This window comes from Plectropomus leopardus, chromosome 9 (genome assembly GCF_008729295.1).
Source record: "Plectropomus leopardus isolate mb chromosome 9, YSFRI_Pleo_2.0, whole genome shotgun sequence".
In the NCBI taxonomy this organism is placed as follows: domain Eukaryota; kingdom Metazoa; phylum Chordata; class Actinopteri; order Perciformes; family Serranidae; genus Plectropomus; species Plectropomus leopardus.
This window is the reverse complement of record NC_056471.1, coordinates 23,440,289-23,460,396: the sequence shown is the minus strand read 5'-3', so window position 1 is coordinate 23,460,396 and position 20,108 is coordinate 23,440,289. Positions and strand designations below refer to the sequence as shown.

The 20,108-nt window shown below is 41.9% G+C and overlaps 1 protein-coding gene across 5 annotated transcripts in view; it reads right to left on the bottom strand.

Moving 5' to 3' along the window:
* pcdh19 (protocadherin 19) overlaps positions 1-20,108 on the bottom strand; it is a 69,531-nt gene that overhangs the window by 10,429 nt on the left and 38,994 nt on the right. For 4 of the 5 annotated variants that reach the window (XM_042493624.1, XM_042493626.1, XM_042493625.1 and 1 more), the window contains exon 4: positions 19,912-20,084. In XM_042493624.1, coding sequence (XP_042349558.1) covers positions 19,912-20,084 — 173 coding nt within the window. Of the gene's footprint in view, positions 1-14,314; positions 14,532-19,911; positions 20,085-20,108 lie in introns of those variants that run through there. The other variant, XM_042493628.1, reaches the window with a different exon arrangement.

Below are 20,108 nucleotides of genomic sequence, written 5' to 3'. Positions count from 1 at the left end.
AAAAAAGCAATCGCTACGCTGTTTTATAAATCACTATGTCATAGTGTAGCACTGTTTTGTTCAAAGGAAGGACCACTGGCCAATGGACTGCTTGATGTAGTGGAAATTATGTGAGCTGGTTGTCATGATGACATGCATGGGCAGGCTGGTTTCAATGCCCCGGCAACATATACTACACAACAATACTTGCTGAGAGGATTCTCTCATCTTATTGCGCCCTGCTCAGACTATCACGGGCTCCAAGAGGGCGTCTCAGCGAGGCTGTGGAAGCTTTACCTTTGGCTTTTATCATGACATATGAAACGCCTGGAGGGGCAGGATTTACAGCAGTCAGATCTTATGTGATCTGCAGGTTTTTGGACCATAATTCATGCCCTGGTTTTACATGAGCCAGTGACTGTTTAACTCTCTCAGGAAGGACTCTGGGCTGGATTTAACCCCAGCACAAAGGCACAGAGACCTGAGCCTGGCTGCATGAGGCTGAACTTGGCTAAACTGAAAAAAGAGATTGCAGAAAGGTAACCAACATAGACAACAAGGCCTGCTTTACCGTATCTTGCTGTATTTGGTTTACCTTTTTTAACCTAAATTTCATATACCCTTTTCCCACATGGGAAAACCCGCTATTATTAAGCTATATACAGTTTTCCCATTGCCAGTAGAGCAGAGTTGTGTACACGGCACTGCAGCAGACAAGCGTGTGTGTGTGAGTTGTTTTGGAGTGTACATTTGTTAAACAGTAGTATGCAGCATGGGTGAGGAGCTGTGAAAATGTAACAGTTGTCACTTCTCTTTATAAATCTCTTACTGGACTGATTTAAATGGAGATTTCAGCACTGCTTAGAAAGAAACGGTAATAAGTGGCAGCGTGTCATTGTATGTCGCTGTTTAAGGAGCTGACATTAGCACATTCACCCGGATGCTGTGTTATCATCAATGCGAAACTGAGCTGGAGTCGACACATACCTGCAACTATTGCAGAGTAATTTAACTTGGGTGTGAACACTTATTGTAAACATTCCCACTGCATTAAAAACCCAAATGTAAGCAGGTGTTAGCGTCTTTTGTGCAGTGGGAGTGAAGCTTCATTTCATAAAAGCTCCTCAAGGAACCAGTGTTGCAAACTAGCATCCGTTATAAATACTACGTGCATTGAATAGCTGTTTTCAGTTTACCTATGCATACTCTCTCAGTCTCTATCAAAAAAACCATGAATAGATGATAAAATATCGGAAGCCTTGGGGAAGGACAGTATCATGTCTGCCCAAATGTTCAACCAAACAGCCAATCCAGCAGCAACTTGCTTGGTGGAGATCATGATGATGAAAAAGTAACCACAGTCCAAATGGATTCTGTTCAGGTTTGTGTCAAATAACTGTTCTCGGAGAAAACTACTGATATTGTTGTCTGCAGTTTCTTTGTATCATTTGACCCTAAAGGAGTGGGATTGACATTTTTAAAAGGTTATTTCAGTTTTGGGGGGATGTGGTGGTGAAGTTGTGTTGTGCAACTAGGAAATTTGATCACAAAAGACCCATTTTGGCCTCTCCTCACCGGCTACCAGCTGAGTTTAAGGTTCTTCTTTTAACCTGCAAGGCCTTACGTGAACCTGCACTTCTGTACTTATCTGAGCTAATGACACCACACACAGCTGAACGCCTCCCTTGCTCTCTAGATGCTGGGCTCCTGCTCATTCCTTCATTAACAAAAAAATTAGAGCATTTGCCTACTGTGCCCTGTATCTCTTGAATGGCCTTTGATTAAACGTAAAAGAAGCACGTTCAGTTGAAATCAGAAAAACAAGACAGAAAACCTGTCTTTATACACTTATAGCCTACTCTAGAATTTAGGCGAGTTTGTTTTAATTTAATCTTTCTTACTTTATTATATTCAAACATCTCCTTTAACATTAATGTTTTTGATATGTTTTTTTTTTTATTTTCATGTTTAGAAATATCTTCTGTACGATATATGCTATTGTAAAGGGTTTTGAGACCATGCCTCATGGTGATTATACACTCTGATAAGATGGATAAGATAAGATTGGATACGACAGAACTTTATGTACTTTATCCGACAGAAATGTTGTAGTTACACATTTGTTTTGACAAAGATTTTAAGTCACAAAAAAGTACAGAAATAAATCTGTCGGGGGGAAACTCATTTCCTATTATATAATTATATTATTTATCTTAAGCAAGACAGTGCAGTGTTTGACAACGATTGCTAATGATCATTTCTGAATGGTAGTGCATGGTTGCCTGTGTAGCAGGACAACAAATTTATATAATATATATATATATATATATATATATACATATATTCGTAATTGCAGCCTTGCCATCACAAACTGCAAACTGTAAAATAACTAATGAAAATGTCTGCGCTTTCCTCTGCATCCATCTCGCTGTCACTGGAACAAGAAATCAGCTTAATAACTTTGTGGCAGTAAATTAGATCGTTCTGTGGCCGTATAAAACATTTCCAAGAAAAACTAATCAGGGATGTAATTCAGTGATGAATTTCATCAGAGAAAAATCATCTTTGGGTTTAGGAGTATTTTAAAAGGGATAATTATTTTAAAATATGAAAGATACATGATGAAAAAGAATGCAATTAGACAAAATGAAACTGCAACTAGAGCTCATTGTACTCACATAACGTGATGTATTGCCACTTAAAATAAGATATTGTGAGGGGACATCATGCAGGGAGGAATTTAAGAGTGTCCGTAAGGCAAATGGGAGATAGTGGTAATTTTGTTTCATTGAAGGGGCATTTTTTAAGGCGAGTATACAGTTGCAGCTATGTTGATTGTTTTGAAGCCTTTTGGGATCTTTGTATTTGTTTTTGATCAAGGCAGAAGAAGTATTGTGTTGCGCTGCTAGTGATGTACTTCTCTATAATGACACGGTGAATGTCACCCTTGTCAATTCTCAGCATCCAAATTGCCCCTCTAATGATGAGCCTCAAATTAACCTGTGTTCTGGCGCGCCAAGCCCGCAGCATCAATACAATGCACTCCCAAAACTCAGCACAGCAGGCCGCTGGCGTCCCAGTCGCAGACCTGCCCACTCTGCCGTGCCAGCCAGCCAGACCGCCCGCCTGCCTGCCCGCATGCCCGCCTCTGTCTGCTTGGCTCGTTTCCTCAACAATGCATCGGCAGAGGACATCTTTAAATACACTGGAACAAATGCAGCATTTCTGTGTTTAAGCTTGACCGAGCTAGCAAGCTAATTTGCTCCTAAACCCATGAGTCTGGGAGAAGCAAGGGGGACAGAAACAGACTCTTAAATTACATCTGTGAATGGGGTTGGGTGGGGGGAGAGGAAAGCTATATGGGGAGCAATGATGGAGAGGAGACGTAGGGATGGCAGCGCTACGGACCACTGATGTCAAACTGTGAGGAGCAAATCAGTGCTTATGTCAGGTAAGGTCATTTTGTTTAAAGGGATAATTTGAATCTTCTGAAGTAGGGTTGTACGAAGTAATTATCTGTAGTCAGTGTACTACACGGCAGTCGGCACGCTCCCTATTTGGAGAGGCAGGCTGGGTACCGACATGGAAGGTAAGCAATGTACTGCTGTGAAGGGGTCAGCAACAAAACATATTTTAGTCACCTAAAAAATCGATATCAATTTAAGTGTGCGCTAAAATCACAACATCTTGACTGCTTTAATGTGTAGTCAGGCAGATATATCTGATGGGAAGCCATTATATCTCTCTCTTCAAAGTCAGACTCCGTTAAGAAAACAGTAATTTAACTAGGGCTGGAGATTCAAATCATCAGTTGGAGACCCCTCAGTTGACTGAAATTGCTAGTCAGTGTGCTGTGTTTTGAACTTCCGGGGACATTTTGGTCCCCAGATTTTGCTGCAGAGTGAGTCCTCTTGACTGTCACAGCTCTGAAAATGAAGGCAGCAGGCAAGAAGAGATAGACGGCATCATAAGGTGAAGAAGTTGTGAATTTACAGCTCAGAGCAACTTAATATGAAGCAGTCTCTGGCTTTTGTTTGATATCTAGTGTTGGCAACCCTAACCCGAACCCCATCCACTTAGTTGTCTTGTCAGCACTCATATGGATAACTACCACATACTAACCCACTTCAAAAAAAGTGGAACTATCCCTTTATTATCTAAACCAGAAGTGACAATTAGACATTCCTTCACAGAATCTGTAGGTGTCTTATCAGCTGGAATAAATCCCTATTATACCACATTAAATGTGAGTTTTCAGCATTTCTACTGGGCAGCAGAGAAAATACAAACTGCACATGTCAGGGAAATATAACAATGGATGATGGAAAACAATGGTTTGTGTGGCATGGAGCTTTACATTAACAAAGGAGAGGTCCATGACAAATTAAAGATGTTTCGCCAACACCACGATTTCTATTTGTGAAGCCAAGTCTTCATCCCTGCAGTCAAAAAATCACAACTAATCAAATGTGGGGGAAGCAGATTTATGATCTAATGGTTCTGAACAATCTATAACCCATAAACATCCCAGAGTAAGAAACCATTATATTCTCACATTTGCCATAAAGAGACATTGCTCATAGTTTTCCTTTTAGATTACTTTCCCCTTCCTCAAGTACTATTTCTATTAGCCATCTGAAATAAACACAATACTTCAGCGCCTGTCAATGTGTCCAGTTCTGAACCACCGGGCAGCATACCAATATCTTAGGATTTCCTCTCTCTCTCTCTCTGTGAGCTTCAGCTTTGCCTCAAAAGAGTGGCCTTACATAATTAATATAATGTGGCTTCTCATTCAGTCATGTTCACTTTGTGTCAGCCAGGACTATGTGTTTTATATTCCATTTTATCTTGTCGCAAAAGCACCAGCATGGTTCCTTTGCTCTCTCATATTTTTTTTTTGCTTCCTTCACGACAATTTTAACAACCTCCAGAAGTAGGACACAGGAACATGGTGAGTGTGGTGGTATGTCGCAGTGGTGGAATGTATCGAAGTACATTTACTCCACGTGCTGTACTTAAGAACTAACTTAAGGTACTTGTACTTATTTTCTTTAATTGCTACGTTATTCTTTTCTCCACTACATTTCAGGGGAAATATTGCATTTTTCAATTTTTTGCATAAAAACATATTAAGAGTTTATAAAATATGATGTTTTGTTATACATTAAATTGCCAAAGAGTTACATAGATGTACAGCTGCAACAATTAGTTGATTAATCAATTTGTCGATTCACAGGAAATTTATTGCCAACATTCTAGACTCTATTTTTTTTTTTTATAATTTTGAGTTTGGGGGATATTATTTTCAACTTTGTTAATAACCTTGAAGGGTTTTTGTGCTTTTTTCTATTTTTTCATATATATTATCTTTATTACTTTTTTTTTTTTAAATTCCAAACAAGTTTTTTACAAAGTTTTTTTAGATACATGTTTAAAAAGAAAAAAAAAAGATTTTTCTGCATTGGGTACTTCTACTTTTAATACTTTAAATACATTTTCCTGACTATACTTACTTGCTTTTACTTGAGTACCATAATCAATGCAGGGCTTTTACTTGTAACAGAGCATTTTCACAAAGTGGTATTATTACTTTTACTTAAGGGAAGGACCTGAAAACCTCTCCCACCACTGGTATGCAGTGTGATGGGCAGGTTTAGCCCAGCATGCAGGAACATATATAGTGAGAAACAGGGGGTGGGCAACTATCAAGGTTTGAAAAGACGCTCTTCCTGCTTCACACAGAAGCAGATTGACGGTGTCACTCAGGGACAAGAGCCGCATAAAAGAAATAAGGCAAACATAGCGAGGCCCTCGCTGTGTAGAGATGCATTAGATTTACACCTACTGGGCAGAGGAAGAGCAAGAGGGAGGCCTTTCTAACACTTTCTATCATTATCTATTTCTCTGTCACAAAGGCCATTCAGTTTGGCATCTGGGAGGCATGCTGACTCTCTCCCAGGTTCTCTATTATTCACCACAGCGAGGTCTCCACCATGATACCACTTAATATCAGACAGTCAGAACCAATGTCCGTAGCATTAGCCACCCACCAGCCGGAGCTGCACTGTATAGAGGATTGTCAGCTGCGAGGCAGTCCGCGAGAGGAGCTCGTATCTAAGACACACAGATTGAAATGGAGGTGGAAGACCGGTCTGAAGAAAAGAGAAGGAACTAATAGGCACATCTTTTCTGATTTGAGGAACATGACTATAGCATACATAAGGATGATGGCAGGGGTCTGACACAGTGGTAGTAATTGGATTTCTCAGGCCCTGTGCCCGCTCATGATAACATGCTGAGCTGTGACATGAAAAGTCCTTATGTGTGGCGAGGGAGCAAGGTGCAGCAGAGTGGAAGTGACAGGTGTCAAAGATCCAATTCCCCTCGCTCCTCTCGATCCTTGAGTTCCCCCTTTTTTCTCTGGAGACAGCTGAGGAACAACCTGCCCCGTGGTAAAGCCAAACACCAAGCTTGACATTCAGTTGCAAATCCGAGCTAGTTAAAGCTACAGCAAAGGAGGCGGGGGAGGAAGGACGGAGTGCAGAGGGGGATGGAGGCACTGTGGATATAAGAGGTCACGGCCTGATTGCTTGCTTTATTTATTTTCTGATGCTAATGTGAGCTGAATATAGAAGGAGCGCAGGGTTCCTCCAATGTGCCGCACAAAGGCGCCCCCCACACTGCAGATCTTACAGATGTTTGGGGAGGGGGGTGGGGGAGGGGGGTAAAGTGTCTGGCCGCTGTTCCCTCTCCGTCCTCCTCTGCACGCATCCTGGCCTCATCTTTAACGAGGACTGCATGAGAGCAGGCACATCATTAAAAAGAGCCATTCTGAGACTTTCCTGTCTGCCATTAAACTTAACAGCCGACCTCTCCCATTACCTTTTATCCTCCCCTTTAAGGAGGAGGGGGACAGCAGAGACTGAAAAGTCGCATTTGGTTGGCAAGATGCATCCATTGAGTGAATTCTGTCCCTCAGTCAATTGTTCATAAAAGCAAAAGCAGTAAAGTCTCCTGGAATGCACCAAAAGCTGTTAATGCATAGTGTGCAAAAATCCCACAACTTAACACTGAAAAAAGCAGATTCATGTAACAGTTACTGTGTATTTACATGGTTCACAATAACCTGATTTTTACATAATGTGCTATGATAATTAGCTTAATGCCCAGAAAGATGAGTGGTAGCCTAAAGGAAACATCTTATTAGCAGAACAATACGAAATCGGAGGGCCTTTGTGAATAATGTTTTTAATGTTGATGAACTTTAATTTGATTATCCACCACCGCCAGCAACGCCACAGCGTTGAAACACCACTCTGCTTCCTGTTCAGCTCTTGACCTTTTCACACACACGAACACAGTTAAACAGGCAGAAATCTGACTACAGTGTGTGAATAACGCAGCATAGTTTACACACTGTGTTCAGGTTATGAATGTTACAGTTTTCATCTTTACTCCATTAAAGCCTACTATACAGAAGACTTTGAAAATATTTCTAATAGACTAAAGTCTGACACCGTCTCACATCTGAAGACGTGAGTTTTTACTCACACACTATAACGTTTTTCAAAGACTATGGATCTTGCAGGGTTACGATTTGCAAGACTCTAACTGGAATGCTTCAGAGATTATTTCCCATCCGGCTCCTGGTGCAAAATATTACACATATCTCCCTTTAAGAAATATGAAAGCCAAATGCTGGTGGATTTGCTTCACTTACAACCTAAAACAACAATTTAATCTATTTAGTGGCTGGTAGATTTTGGAATACACCAGCCAAAGCAGTATGCGGATAAATACCTTAATTTTCAACTCTGCCTGGCACGCATAACAATTTTCAGATTTTTTTTTTGACCATAAAGCAAAATCACACCAGTCTCCACAGGTTTGCTGCACTATTTTGGTGAGCGGTGACTGTGGGAATTAGAGGTCAACCATCCAATAATTAAGATTCGTCACTAAAATAAGTGATAACTGGTGATTCGCCACTCCACTACCTTTTCTTCCTTTTTAATCCATCCACAAAAACTTGTTCACGTTTGTTGCGCCTCATTGAAGTCCCCTCCATAATTACAATATACCCAGCTGCTGCTTCCTCTTTGGTGCTGAAACGAGTGCAGTTATTTGTTGGTGGGTGACATCACTTAACTTCAGTAAGTGCATGAGCCAAGGCTGAAAACGTACGATAATATTAAATGTGTTTGATTTTGTTGGATTGTCAAGACAAGAAAACGACTGACTCAAGAAGCTTGAACTGAGTTTTACGACCACCTTACACTAAATGATCAAGGCCATGGGACAGCGCGCCAACTGAGGTAAAACTCAAAATTGTATCCCGTCATTTGTCAGCGACAGTGAAATCGCTTGAAAAGTTGTTTTGTGTAAGGCTGGCATAACATAAACCCCACGGCAAAATGTGTATTTATTTTGAATTACTGGTGTGCCCGATAATCCACTGAGTAAGGACAGAAGTCTCACAGACTGGGGGGGGATCTTGGATATGAAGACGTGTTGAAAGACTAAATCCAAGCAGTCTTGCGGACACTGGAGGCTAAGATAAGGCCGGGGGGGGGGGGGGGGAGGCTCTGTGGGTCCACACACACTTCAGCAGGTCCCTCCTCTGTGTTACTGTGCCTTCACTCTCTCATCAATAGTTTATAATCTGGGTCACCAGCAGCAAAAACGTGCCTCCCACTATTGAGACCTACTCAAAATGTTGAATTACAACATAGTGAGCTCATCCCTGCAAGGTCATCTAGGGGACAGCGAGGGATCACTGACACTAATTGGTGAATGAAAGATAGTAAAGATGGAGGTGGTTTGGACGACTTCTCTTTAACCTCTGTTTAACTTCTGCCAAATACAAATCCAAAGAGCACATTCTGCCACGCCATGTTTCACAGACTTATGCTGGCTCTCAGAGAGAGAAAATTCTGTATTTCAACGGCTATAAAATGTTACAGAATAAATCATTCCCACTGAATATACATGAGCAGAGCAAAATATGGAAATATTACAGAAGTACGCCCGAGGTAGTAACCTTTTGTTGCCACAACTGAGGAGGACGACATAACTTTACATATTCCCGCTACATATTCCATCTGAGTTATAATGTTGTCAGGAGAAACAAGGTGATGAGAACTGAGAAAAAAACCGGGAGGGGGGGGGGGGGGTGACAAAGGCATTGAGGGAGACAATGAAATGAAGGAAAAACAGAACGCAGGAAATCTCAAATGGATTAAAGAGGATGGAGGTACTGTGTTTTTCCCACAGAAAGGAAGTAATAGGGGTTAAAAAAAGAAATGCACATTGCTGCAGCACAGGAGACCCCTCCTCTCTCTCTTCCTCCGTTACCCCAGCTGCAGTGATAAATGTCTCTTTGTATTCTGGACAGAAAACTGCGGGCTACAATGTACTTGTCAGAAGACAGCTGATTTTCCCCTTAAACAGAGCAGAGTATATTCTTAATCTTTCCCTTCACAGAGGCAGAAGATAAAACAAATGCCTCGTGCCAAGACACATAATGCCCAGAAAATCTCTCCCCATTCACTACACGTTTGTGCAGCTACGTATCGTGTGTGTGTGTGTGTGTGTGTGTGTGTGTTCATCTGCAGCAGCAGCAGCAGCAGCAGCAGGTGTAGCCATAGTATGTGCAACTGCATGCTATTTGTACTTTTCCTATATTTCCACAGCATCCTTAATCCCTGCAGTATAGCCATGGTTCCACTATGAGGGCTCATAAATGGGAGTCAGTGCTACAGGTAATGGAGCTGATTATAGCTATCTGGGCTGCGGGCCAGCTGCCAGACTCTGCCCTGCCTGGAGGGAGCACAGGCCGCCTGGTGTCTGATATCCTGGGATCCCTGTAATACAAGCCTTGCTTTGGCAGTCACTCTGTGACTATCCTGGCCACTTCCAGCCACACACTGAGGCTCCTTTGAGTTAGTCTATGTGTATAGTATGTCCTCATCAGGTTGTTTACTCCACATGGTATCAGTCTATAGTCATAGCATTTCAGCGACAAGGCTGTGGCAAGAAACGCTTTTTGTAGGGGTGTATTAGGGGCTCTTGAGAGGAGAGTGTCACCAACAGATCAGGATCGGGTCTAGAGGGATGCTACGCGTCATTTTCTGTCCTCAGGGCAGAACATTTCTGGTGACCAGCTTTTATACACACATATTACATTCTTGACAAGACAGACAGTAATGGCTAATCAGTTTGGGACACATTCCCCAGCAATGCCATCAGCTGACCAGCAGACATCAGAGTTACCACAGTCGCCAAGCTTCCCCATTTCAACCTAAGCACCAAGAAAAGAGGACAGTAGGCGAGTTTCCATTACAGATTTGCACAAAACTTAAGCAATATTTTCAAAATGTCAACAAAATGCAATTTTGAGATGACTGCATTTCCACTGAGTGATGTTATAGGATTTTTTTATGGGATGGGAAAATTGTAATTGTAATTATGATTTTAAAAAGCGCAATTAATCATGATTAACTATTAAAATTCTGCGATTAACCACAATCGAAAAAATTATTAGTTTGACAGCCCTACTTTTAATATTAATGCGGTGCTAGTGTGCATTAAAAAAAAACATAAAAATAGAGGTTATTGTTTAAAAAAAAATTAAAAATGCAAGGAGAGGAGGCCCCAGACCCCCTAACAAAGGTTTGGTCTAAGCCCAAAATGTCCTCAATTCCTAAAAATGTCCCTGTATACATCTGACCAGTGCAAGGCAGCTGCATCTGGCCCCTGTCCTCCGGTCATTTTACAAAAGTGGTCCCCAGGCAAAGCAAGTTGTAACAGGATGTCCAAGTGCTGGAAATGAAGTGTTAAGAGGTGCAAAGCTGGTGTCATTAAACTACCAGTAATCTAATTTACACACACGTCATTTCCAGTGTATTCGAGTTAGTGGCGTGGTTTAACTGGTGTTACCTCACGTTAAATTCCAGCCGACATGCAACAACACATTAAATGCGTCAGTATCTCTGAAGGAAAAATAATTTGCCTCGGCTTCCCTGTCACGATATGGCTGCGTGAGACAGCCTCTGCACTTGCAGTGTTTGTGGGTGGGAAGGACGTATAATAAAGAACACAGTGGGGGAGGAAGCTTTGTTAACCTCTCATTATGTTGAATTTACATCACACGAAGATAAGCTTATCACTGCTAAATGCAAACTGTGTTCAGATTAGGATCCGTGGCTGCGAGCCCACATCAAACTGGTGGTACAAGATCCTCGTTCCATTAAAGATACAGCAGTGGTGAGGATTATTTTCAACTGCTGAAGGTGAAGAAGGAGGTGATGTGTTCATTCTTTTTATTTGATAAGGACAATGCGCAGCTTCTTAGCTGTGCCAAAGTTGACTATAAGCTAATTTACACCTTTAGTCCCTGAACAGGAAACAGAGAATAACATCATCCTCAAACAAAGACCCACTTCCACCAACATAAACATGATATTCTCTTCTTCCTGCACTGTGATGCTGGGTTTGTTTTCGTTACCTTGCTGTCCACAAAATGAATCTCTGTTTAGTTTTAATCCCGGGACAGCCCCTGGAGTAAAACACATGCTGCCATCTTGAAAGGCCAATGGTTATGCATCTTTGTCACCGCGGTCGAAGAAGCTATTTTTGGCAATCAACAAGTCACAACTGTAGCCAGTGAGATTTCCTCTCCAACATGTACAGCATGTGCAGTCTGGCTGCACAGACGCTAAGCTACATACAGGCTTAAGTGTGAATGTTTTTAAAATGATGTTGAAGGTCTGCTTAGACTGAGTCAGACTATTTTGTGGCGGGAAAAGAGGCAAAAACATGTGTGTCCACCCGGGCATCGTATTTCCATCGCTGCCAATTGGAGCTGATCGGACCCAGAGCCGATAAAAACCAGCGACTACTTTTGAGTCTTTTGTCATTTAATGAATGCCGATTAAAACCTTTCCCATTTAATACAAAACTGAGATGTTAGCTGGTGTAATTATTATTATTTATGCAGTGGGAAAGGGGCTTAAGTTATCCATTTAGGATTAATTAGTTAATATTAGTAACAAATGTCTTTTATGGGTTTTTAAATTTCAGTACAAATTCGGCTGCAGTCCTTCCACCATGCAGGCCTCTGTTTTATCCCCCCAGTTTCATTACTTGCTTTGTGTTGCAGTGGAGCAGGGGTTGTGCCCATGCAGTGACCTCAAAGAATTAAAATCATGGCGGCGCAGTAAGGAAAAATGGCCGCTGCCTCGGTTCCTCACACAACAACTAGAATTCATTGGAGCCCCAAAAGGCGAGCAGCCTGGAGATAACGCTGCAGCTTTGCCTCTTGAATTTCACTCTGCTTCCATCTTCCCATAGTACTTCTCTACCCCCCCCCCACTACACACACACTTACACACACACTCTATATATACTGTGTACTCACACTCTCAGACAAGATTTAAAATTCAGGTACTTTCGCCTCTTGCTTTAATACACACTCGGCCCCCATCAACTTCAGCACATTACCTGTTCTTAATCTCCCTCCCTCTGTCTGGGATCATCCTGATCCCCCTGTTTTCCCATCTGCTGCCGATCGGGGCCCAGCTTGGCTAGGTGTTCAACAAACAACTGTGATTCACTTGGTTTCTGCGGAGATTATTAACACACCTAGCATGCCACAGCGTCATGAATAAGCAATGGAGATCCGGAGCCCTATTTTCTCTCTGTCTCTGTGTTTCTCTCTCTCTCTTGCCCTGCCGCGTTGTGAACTGAATGCCAGGATTGTCTAGAAAATGAGCTGTCAGTGGAGGGCCTGCAATGAGATACATCAGGCTCATTGTGAGCCCTAGAAAATAATGAACTATTCCCATTTCTCTCTCTGATATGTTCAATACGCTATCCATGACAAGTGCAGAGAGATAAGCAGTCCCCTCTTGAGCTGATTAAATACACTGGGTATATTCAGGAGAGCTTTGGCAGAATGAGGGTTTGGGGGATGCCATTATAGTATTATAACATATGTTTTCAGTCTGGGGGCTGGAGAAGAAGACCTTTTGCGTGTATTTTTTGCTTGTGTGCAGTTGGGGAAGAGCGAGCTAGAGGCGAAGCTTGTAAAAACTTACCCGAATCAAAACATGTCAAGTTTGTTTAAGCGCTTCTTCACATCTCTTAACTTATTCCCTGGTGGAATTAGCTCAAGAACTAAAGGGATGGGCTCACATATGATTTATTTTTAAAGAATTTGTTGGTTTACTTATGTGAGTACTGCAAACAAATACTACCAAGAGGCCACGGCCAATTATTTTAATTTAGAACAGACATAAAAGCAGTGAGTTTGTGCAGAAAGCGGCTTGCTTTTCTCTGTGAGATTTGCAAAAATCTACATCTTCTTTCCGAGTGATGGAGGTATATTTTACCAGGGCAAAATCAATATTGGTCAGCTCTTTTTTTTTATTATAAGAGCTGTAATTTCAATAAGACAGAGCCAGGGAGCTCAGCGAGGCACACAGTTTCATTCAGCGATGTAAGTGCGATAAAAGAGATGAGCACAGATGGACTCAGCTTGAAATGACATTTTATTTCCTTATACAGTACTTCCTCAAGTCTCTACATCTCAGAGGCAAAATCTGCATCTTGGTTGTTCATTACAGACTTCACTACACCTGCTAGCAAGCAGTCTCTGGTGTGTTTGAGCCCGCAGTGTGTGTGTGTGTGTGTGTGTTTGTGTGTACTCTATCTTCCTTAATGCTTGTATTGCACTGAGCTTTGTCACTGTCAGCCATTTTACCTCCACCATGGGTTACACATTAGATTAGGCAAATCCAAATCAAAATGGATGGTCCCAGTATAGAGTTTGTATGTTAATCTAATCACGAAATATCATAACACAACACATGTTGTCGCCAGCCCCTAGAAGGGTTTTAATTCGATCAAATGTTGTTCGAGAATCAGTCAAATCCTCTGGCACGTTCACAGTTATCTCTGAGTGAGGGAGGAAAAAAACACTCCTACCTGTCAGAGACATTGTTTCCTCCTTTTCCTCTTTTTTTTATTTTCCCCTCGCTAAGACTGCTTACTAGACTCTCAGCTCATCTCTCCATCTCTGTCTCCCTCACACACACTCTCTCTCTCTCTCTCGTGTTGTCAGCACAGCCCTGTTCCTGTTGCCTTCCTGATTCTGACACCTGTCAGCATTTTCGTTAGTAGATCAGAGAAGTGCAAACTAGAAATGTTCCCGTGTTGAATTTAGGGCAAGTTTGCAGCGGAAAAACATGTGAGGTGCCTTTACTCTTTCTTTAATTCAACAGGGGAAGGGAAGTGCTTGACTGGCACAAAGTTGGGAGATGTGGGTTGGGGATGTTTGCAGTCAGGAGGTAGAAAGACGTGTGGAGGGAGACAGAGGGAGGGAGAAAAGGTGGCGGTAGCAGTGGTAGTGGCGGTGGGGGCTGAAATCAATTAGGAACACTGAAACCCTGCGGATCTGCTGATGGAGGAAGGGAATATGGCGAAGTCTGCATCCCACGTAGGGGGCTTCCATTCCTGGGCTCCAGCTTCAGGCACACACCCACAGGGAGCTAACAGATAGATGAGAGATATTCTCCAGAGGTGGAGGCCGAGGAATATGTCAGAAATAAAAGAGGCCTGTTCTGGCTAATTGAGCAGTCTTGGATCCCTTTGAGTCTAATAAGTCAAGAGGAAGGACCTTTCTTTTTTTTTTTTTTTTTGAAGAGCGCTTACACATTGACCTGGAAACAATTCCAAAACCTCTAAACTCACAAATCGGACACCCTCCTTTCCCTCCCGCGGAGATAACTCGCGCAATTTAACAATACATGAATCTAAATCCTTGAAAGCCACGGCTCATCCATATCCACGAGGAATTAAAGTGTGAGCTATGACAATCAAAGGAAGTTAAAAAAAAATAGATTTAGCTCTCTTTGTCACCAGCCCCCTCGGAGTCTGTTCCCTCACTTCTCCCTTGACACTAATGGTTCTACAGAGCCAAAGCTAGCATGTCGCACATTTCAACCAAATCCCCCCCTAACTTCACAGACATGCCTATAAAGATAAAGACGAATTCATTTTATATAGCTCCTCTTCTTCTCAGTTTATAGCTACAGCGATATCATCCGTTATTATTCTACTGGCAGATATGACGGAGCCATTACATGTTAAAGATAGCCCTTCCTTTATAGATTTTAAGAGATTTAATGTAATTTGTTCTTCAGATACTTCCCTAATCTAATCCACTGGGCGAGGATATTCCAGGTCAGGTTTTTCAAAAAGAGCACACACGCCTCTTTAGACTCTTGGCAGGGATTCAACAAAGAGGCAGATTTAAGTCTGAAATCTCCTCACAAGCACTTCGCTGAAAGTTACCTTGGTGGTGCAGGAATAATGAATTGCCCAAGAACTCCAATGGACAAAAGCCAAAATATCAAACTCCTAAACTGATACAGAGAAAAGAAAAAAAATTCCCACTGTGATTTAGATCTGGGCTTGTTAGCAGCTGTCACACAATGGGATTCCCGCATGAAAAGCCCCACAACATGACGGAGATGCGGGGGTCTTTGTGTAAAAGGTAACGGCCCGTCTCCTGGGCAAACAACACCTTTACATGGCACTGGGAATGGCAAACATTTGCACTGTAAAAGCCCGAGAGTTTAACCCTTCCTCCTTCCCTCCTCCTCCCAGCTTCCTTTTGTTCTCAGCACTTATCAACACAAGAAAACAGAACAATAAAAACACACAAAAACAAGGCTCTTCTATCGGCGGCTTGTGTGTGTTGTTGTCCTTTGGCAATTGCAGTTCTCAACTTGTTTTCTGCCTTAGCTGGCAGGAGAGGCGCGCCACACAACAGAGTTAGTCCCAGAAGACATCCGAGCAGCGGGGTGTTTAGTGAACATGCTTATTTGTTTTCTGACAATTCCCTTCATTCACTCGATGGAAGACGCACATAGTGTCCGTTTTTTGTCAATTAAGACAGATGAGCTCAAGCCGCATCGTGACGTAACTCTCGCATTATACGAAACTCGACTGTTCTATTTCTGCCTTTGTCCTCGAGTGAGTCTGAACAAAAGAAAATGAAGAAGGGAAAAGAGGAAGCGAGTGTTCTCCTGAGGAGCGCCACAAAAAAAAAGCCCTGATGATGTAGAATCCTCATCCAGCAGGAGAGACAGATTCAACTGTGCGCCGTGCTGAATCTGCCCATCTCTGTCAGCCCACCATGCCCTTTAACTGTGTAATTAGACCGTTGAGATGGTAATGGGGGGACGATTTCATTTGCTATGTCATTACATTTCTGCACGTGTAAGGATCTCTGGTCAATTCATTTAATAAATATGAACAGCCTCTCATTACTCTCTGTTGTGACCACTGCTGCTGACGGACTTTCAAAACAAAGGGAGGGGGAGACGCCGTGCATCACTCCTTCTTTTCATACTTAATAGGGGATCCAGAGTCGGAAAATTAAAAAGCGATTTGTTAAGTTGTTTTTCAGTTATGAATCCAAGAGAGAAAAAACGAATAGCTGCTTGCTTTTTATCATTTTTTTATTGAGTTAAAAATAGGAAATGAAAAACAGACCATGGACAAAATTTGATTTTGATGCTTAATGTGTCTGATTTGTGTGATCAGGAAGTTGCCAACTTCTTTGTGGTTTGCTTTGATAGCCTAACTCTGGAGCAAATACACTTTGGTAATGGCACTTCCAGATTTAATGTAATGAATATCAGTTTCAACATCGAAAGGCCGTAAGTGTTTTAGAGGGTGTTTTGGAAAATGACATATTTAAAGTTTTCACTTGTGTTCACAGATAAACTTTTATCTGTGAACAGAATGGATACAGTGAGCGAGAGTCTGGGCAGCGATATGAGCCCCGATTTATATTTGCCAACATTTTGGAAAATGAAGTTCGCCAAATTAACTATTAGCAGTTGATTTATTGCCATGTACCATTAGATGTACAGACAAACTGAATTACTTTAATTAAAAAGAAATCTGAAAAACTGAACAATTTTCCAAAAAGTGCTGAAACTCTCACAGTACAAGCGTTCAGTGATTTACTCTGTGCTCAAAGTGGAGCTTTAGTTTTATTTAAAGAAAACAAACAATAAAACACAAATTCGGTACGTGGCCCTTTTTGCCATTTCTGATTTTTGACTTGACTGAAGGCACAAATAAAGGGGAAAAAAAGCCATGCAGTTATTTGTTTTTCATGTTGAATTTATGAATGATTAAATAACTAAAAACTGGGCCTTATCTTACAACCGTCACAAAGCGGCACCCAGTACAGTCAACTGTCATCGCTGATTTCAGTTATCATTTATGTGATTAGCAAATAATGACAAATGTATGTGTAAAATGAGGTGTGTTCAGGCACATCACTATTTTGAGGCAGCACAAAGCAACTGCACCAAAAACCTGATCTAAAGTCAGAATAGCGCAGTTTCTTCCTGCAATTTAAAGAGCGCATCATTCAGATAGTAAGACGCACCTACACAGGAGGGTTCACAACACGCTTACACACAGAGGTGTGCCAGTGGGTTGCAGATTGGTGAAATAATACATCATTATTTGTAAAAATATTACTAACTTTCTCTATAATGTGGACATAGCAGAGAGCAGAGAGCTGGAGTCCGACTCCTTTCTCCTTAGTCATTAGTCATTAGTTCAAGGCCCACACATTGGATAAATTACCACATATTCAGTTTAATTTCACCAAATGTAAGCAACATCTTGGCTTAGAACACAAAGAAATAAAACACACTGCAAGATTAAATAGAAACAGAGCTTCAAAATAAAAGCTCTGTGCTGGGAAATTTACTGCACTTCAAAATGTAGGGTTTTTTTTGTTTGTTTTGTTTTTACAGATTTGACATGTTCACAAGTCACTCGCAATCCATTCAGAATGGCCCTGTGACCCACTTTTGGACCCCGACCCACCAGTTGGGAACCACTGCTTTACACCATGTGCTTCAGATTGTTTAAATAGGCCCCGTTTGTATTTTGATTTCTCGCTTTTGGATTCTCTTTTGAACACAAAATGAAGGAATGATACACGGATTGGGAAGCTTCCAGTGAGGCCATTTTGTTAAGTCCTTACTGAGGGAAACTGCTGGCCAAAAGTGAGTCTGTAGCTGACTGCAATAAAAAAAAGAAAAAAAAAGCCAATAACAAACTGCCTAATTGTAATTCCAAACAGATACTTTGTTATCATCTATTCGTTCTGGTCAAAAAGAATGGACAGCACTGTGAAATAGCCTCTTGTTCTGTTTACCAGCAATGTGGCGCTGCATTACACATTCAGCAGGCATGCATCCATTTTGCTGAAACAGATACAATCATTGGTGGTGTTAATGAAAAAAGAACTGCCTCAGAGAGCTCTCCCCACTTGTAATATTCCTCATGTACATCATTTCTAATTGTCTCCAATAATGAGATCCCACTACTGGAAGACCTGTCAGCATGCATTTTTTAAAGCACAGGATTTCTTTTTTTTTTTTTTTTTTTTTTTTTTTGCAGGTTGTGAAGTAATTACAGCTGGCAACTGATAGTCAGCAAATTCACTTTTCATTGTTCATTACCGTCTAACGCCGCCCGCTACAAGTTTATTCTAACGGTCACTGCACTTCCTGACCTTGTATATCTGTATTTCTCAGCTAAGTCATTACAGTATATAAGCAACTGGCCGTGAAGGCAGATCCATTTGTATGACTCTATTAACATAAAGTGTAGGTTGCCTAATGCCATTATTCCCCAGTCAAACAACATCGACAGCCAAATTGCTCCAAGTGTAGCATCTGGTTGGTGAAATGTGCCAGAGACCAGACAAGGAAGAGGCTCTGCATGTCTGTTACTGCTCCTCCAACCAACCACACCCACACACTTCACAGTCCACTGATAAAAATAGATGGATAAAAAATTCCCTCATTCCTTTATGCACTTTCACAAACTAGGATTCCTTTTCGTTATCTCCTGCTCATTAAAATTTCCTCCCTATATGAGCTGAGGAGTATGAAAGACGAGACGTGAGAGTAGACAGCCTTACTGGGGCAGTGTTAGTAGAAAGGAACCAAAATTATGTTAACTGGAAGGGGAAAAAAAGCTACATTTGGCACAAGTTCCCAAATTGGAGCAGAGCGCAAATGTAAAGTTCAGATACTGCGAGTGATATCCGTGAGTGCTGTCCTCAGGAGTGTGCTTTTAAACTAAAATGTCCGGTGTTTCCACCTCACTCGGAATAAAATTGCTAATGCAGGTCTTTCTAAAATGTCTGCAATTTTCACACGCTGACTCCCGTGCTCTGCTGAGCTGTTACACCTGTGTTACCTCTGAGCTCCGTAAATACCCTCAGGTGCATATAGTAACATCCAGACGGCTCTCTCCTTCCTGCTCTCCCTCTTACTGACCCGCTCTCCTCCTCCATCTGACTGGCAGTAGTTAAGAACGAACATGACCCTTGCGCTGACTTCTGCCAACCAAGTGGATGTCTTTTTAAATGGTGAGTCAGAAATGAAACATCAACATTAATTCCCTGCTAAATGATCCCGCTGAATAATGGATGAAGGCACGTGCAGATATGTAGATTTCCACCTTCTACCTTTGTGAGCCTAATTGCTGCCATTCAAGCACATCTGAAGTCGGCCCAGCTTCAAGAGCAGACATGGCTACTATCAGTCAATAATGTTGCCTAAGCCTGTATCAAAGGGTAGCCTTCGCTGTCAGAGATCCCTCACATTAGCCGCTCGAGCACGACATCAAAGACAAAAAAAAACTGTGATGTTATTCACACATCTGAAGCCCGCAATGGGTATAATGCACCTCGTAAGATGCTCTTGTGGTATAAAACAGACTCGCACATGATTGGTCATATCGGGAAACTCTAAAGGATGTTGCTATCTTCCTCACACACACACACACACACACACACACTCAAGCAACAGATTTCCTTACCTTGGTCTGGCAGCTGGCAAACATTGGGGGGGACGGTCATGTTCAGCACGTCATTGACAGCCGTGTCAACATAGTGTCCTCTCTGGACATCATGTTCACTGTCGGTCTGGTCGCTCTCCTCGTGGCCGCTGTCCTTCAGACTGTTCCCCTCCAGGTCCTTGAATGTCGATGTGCTACATGGGGGCCAGGAGGGGGGA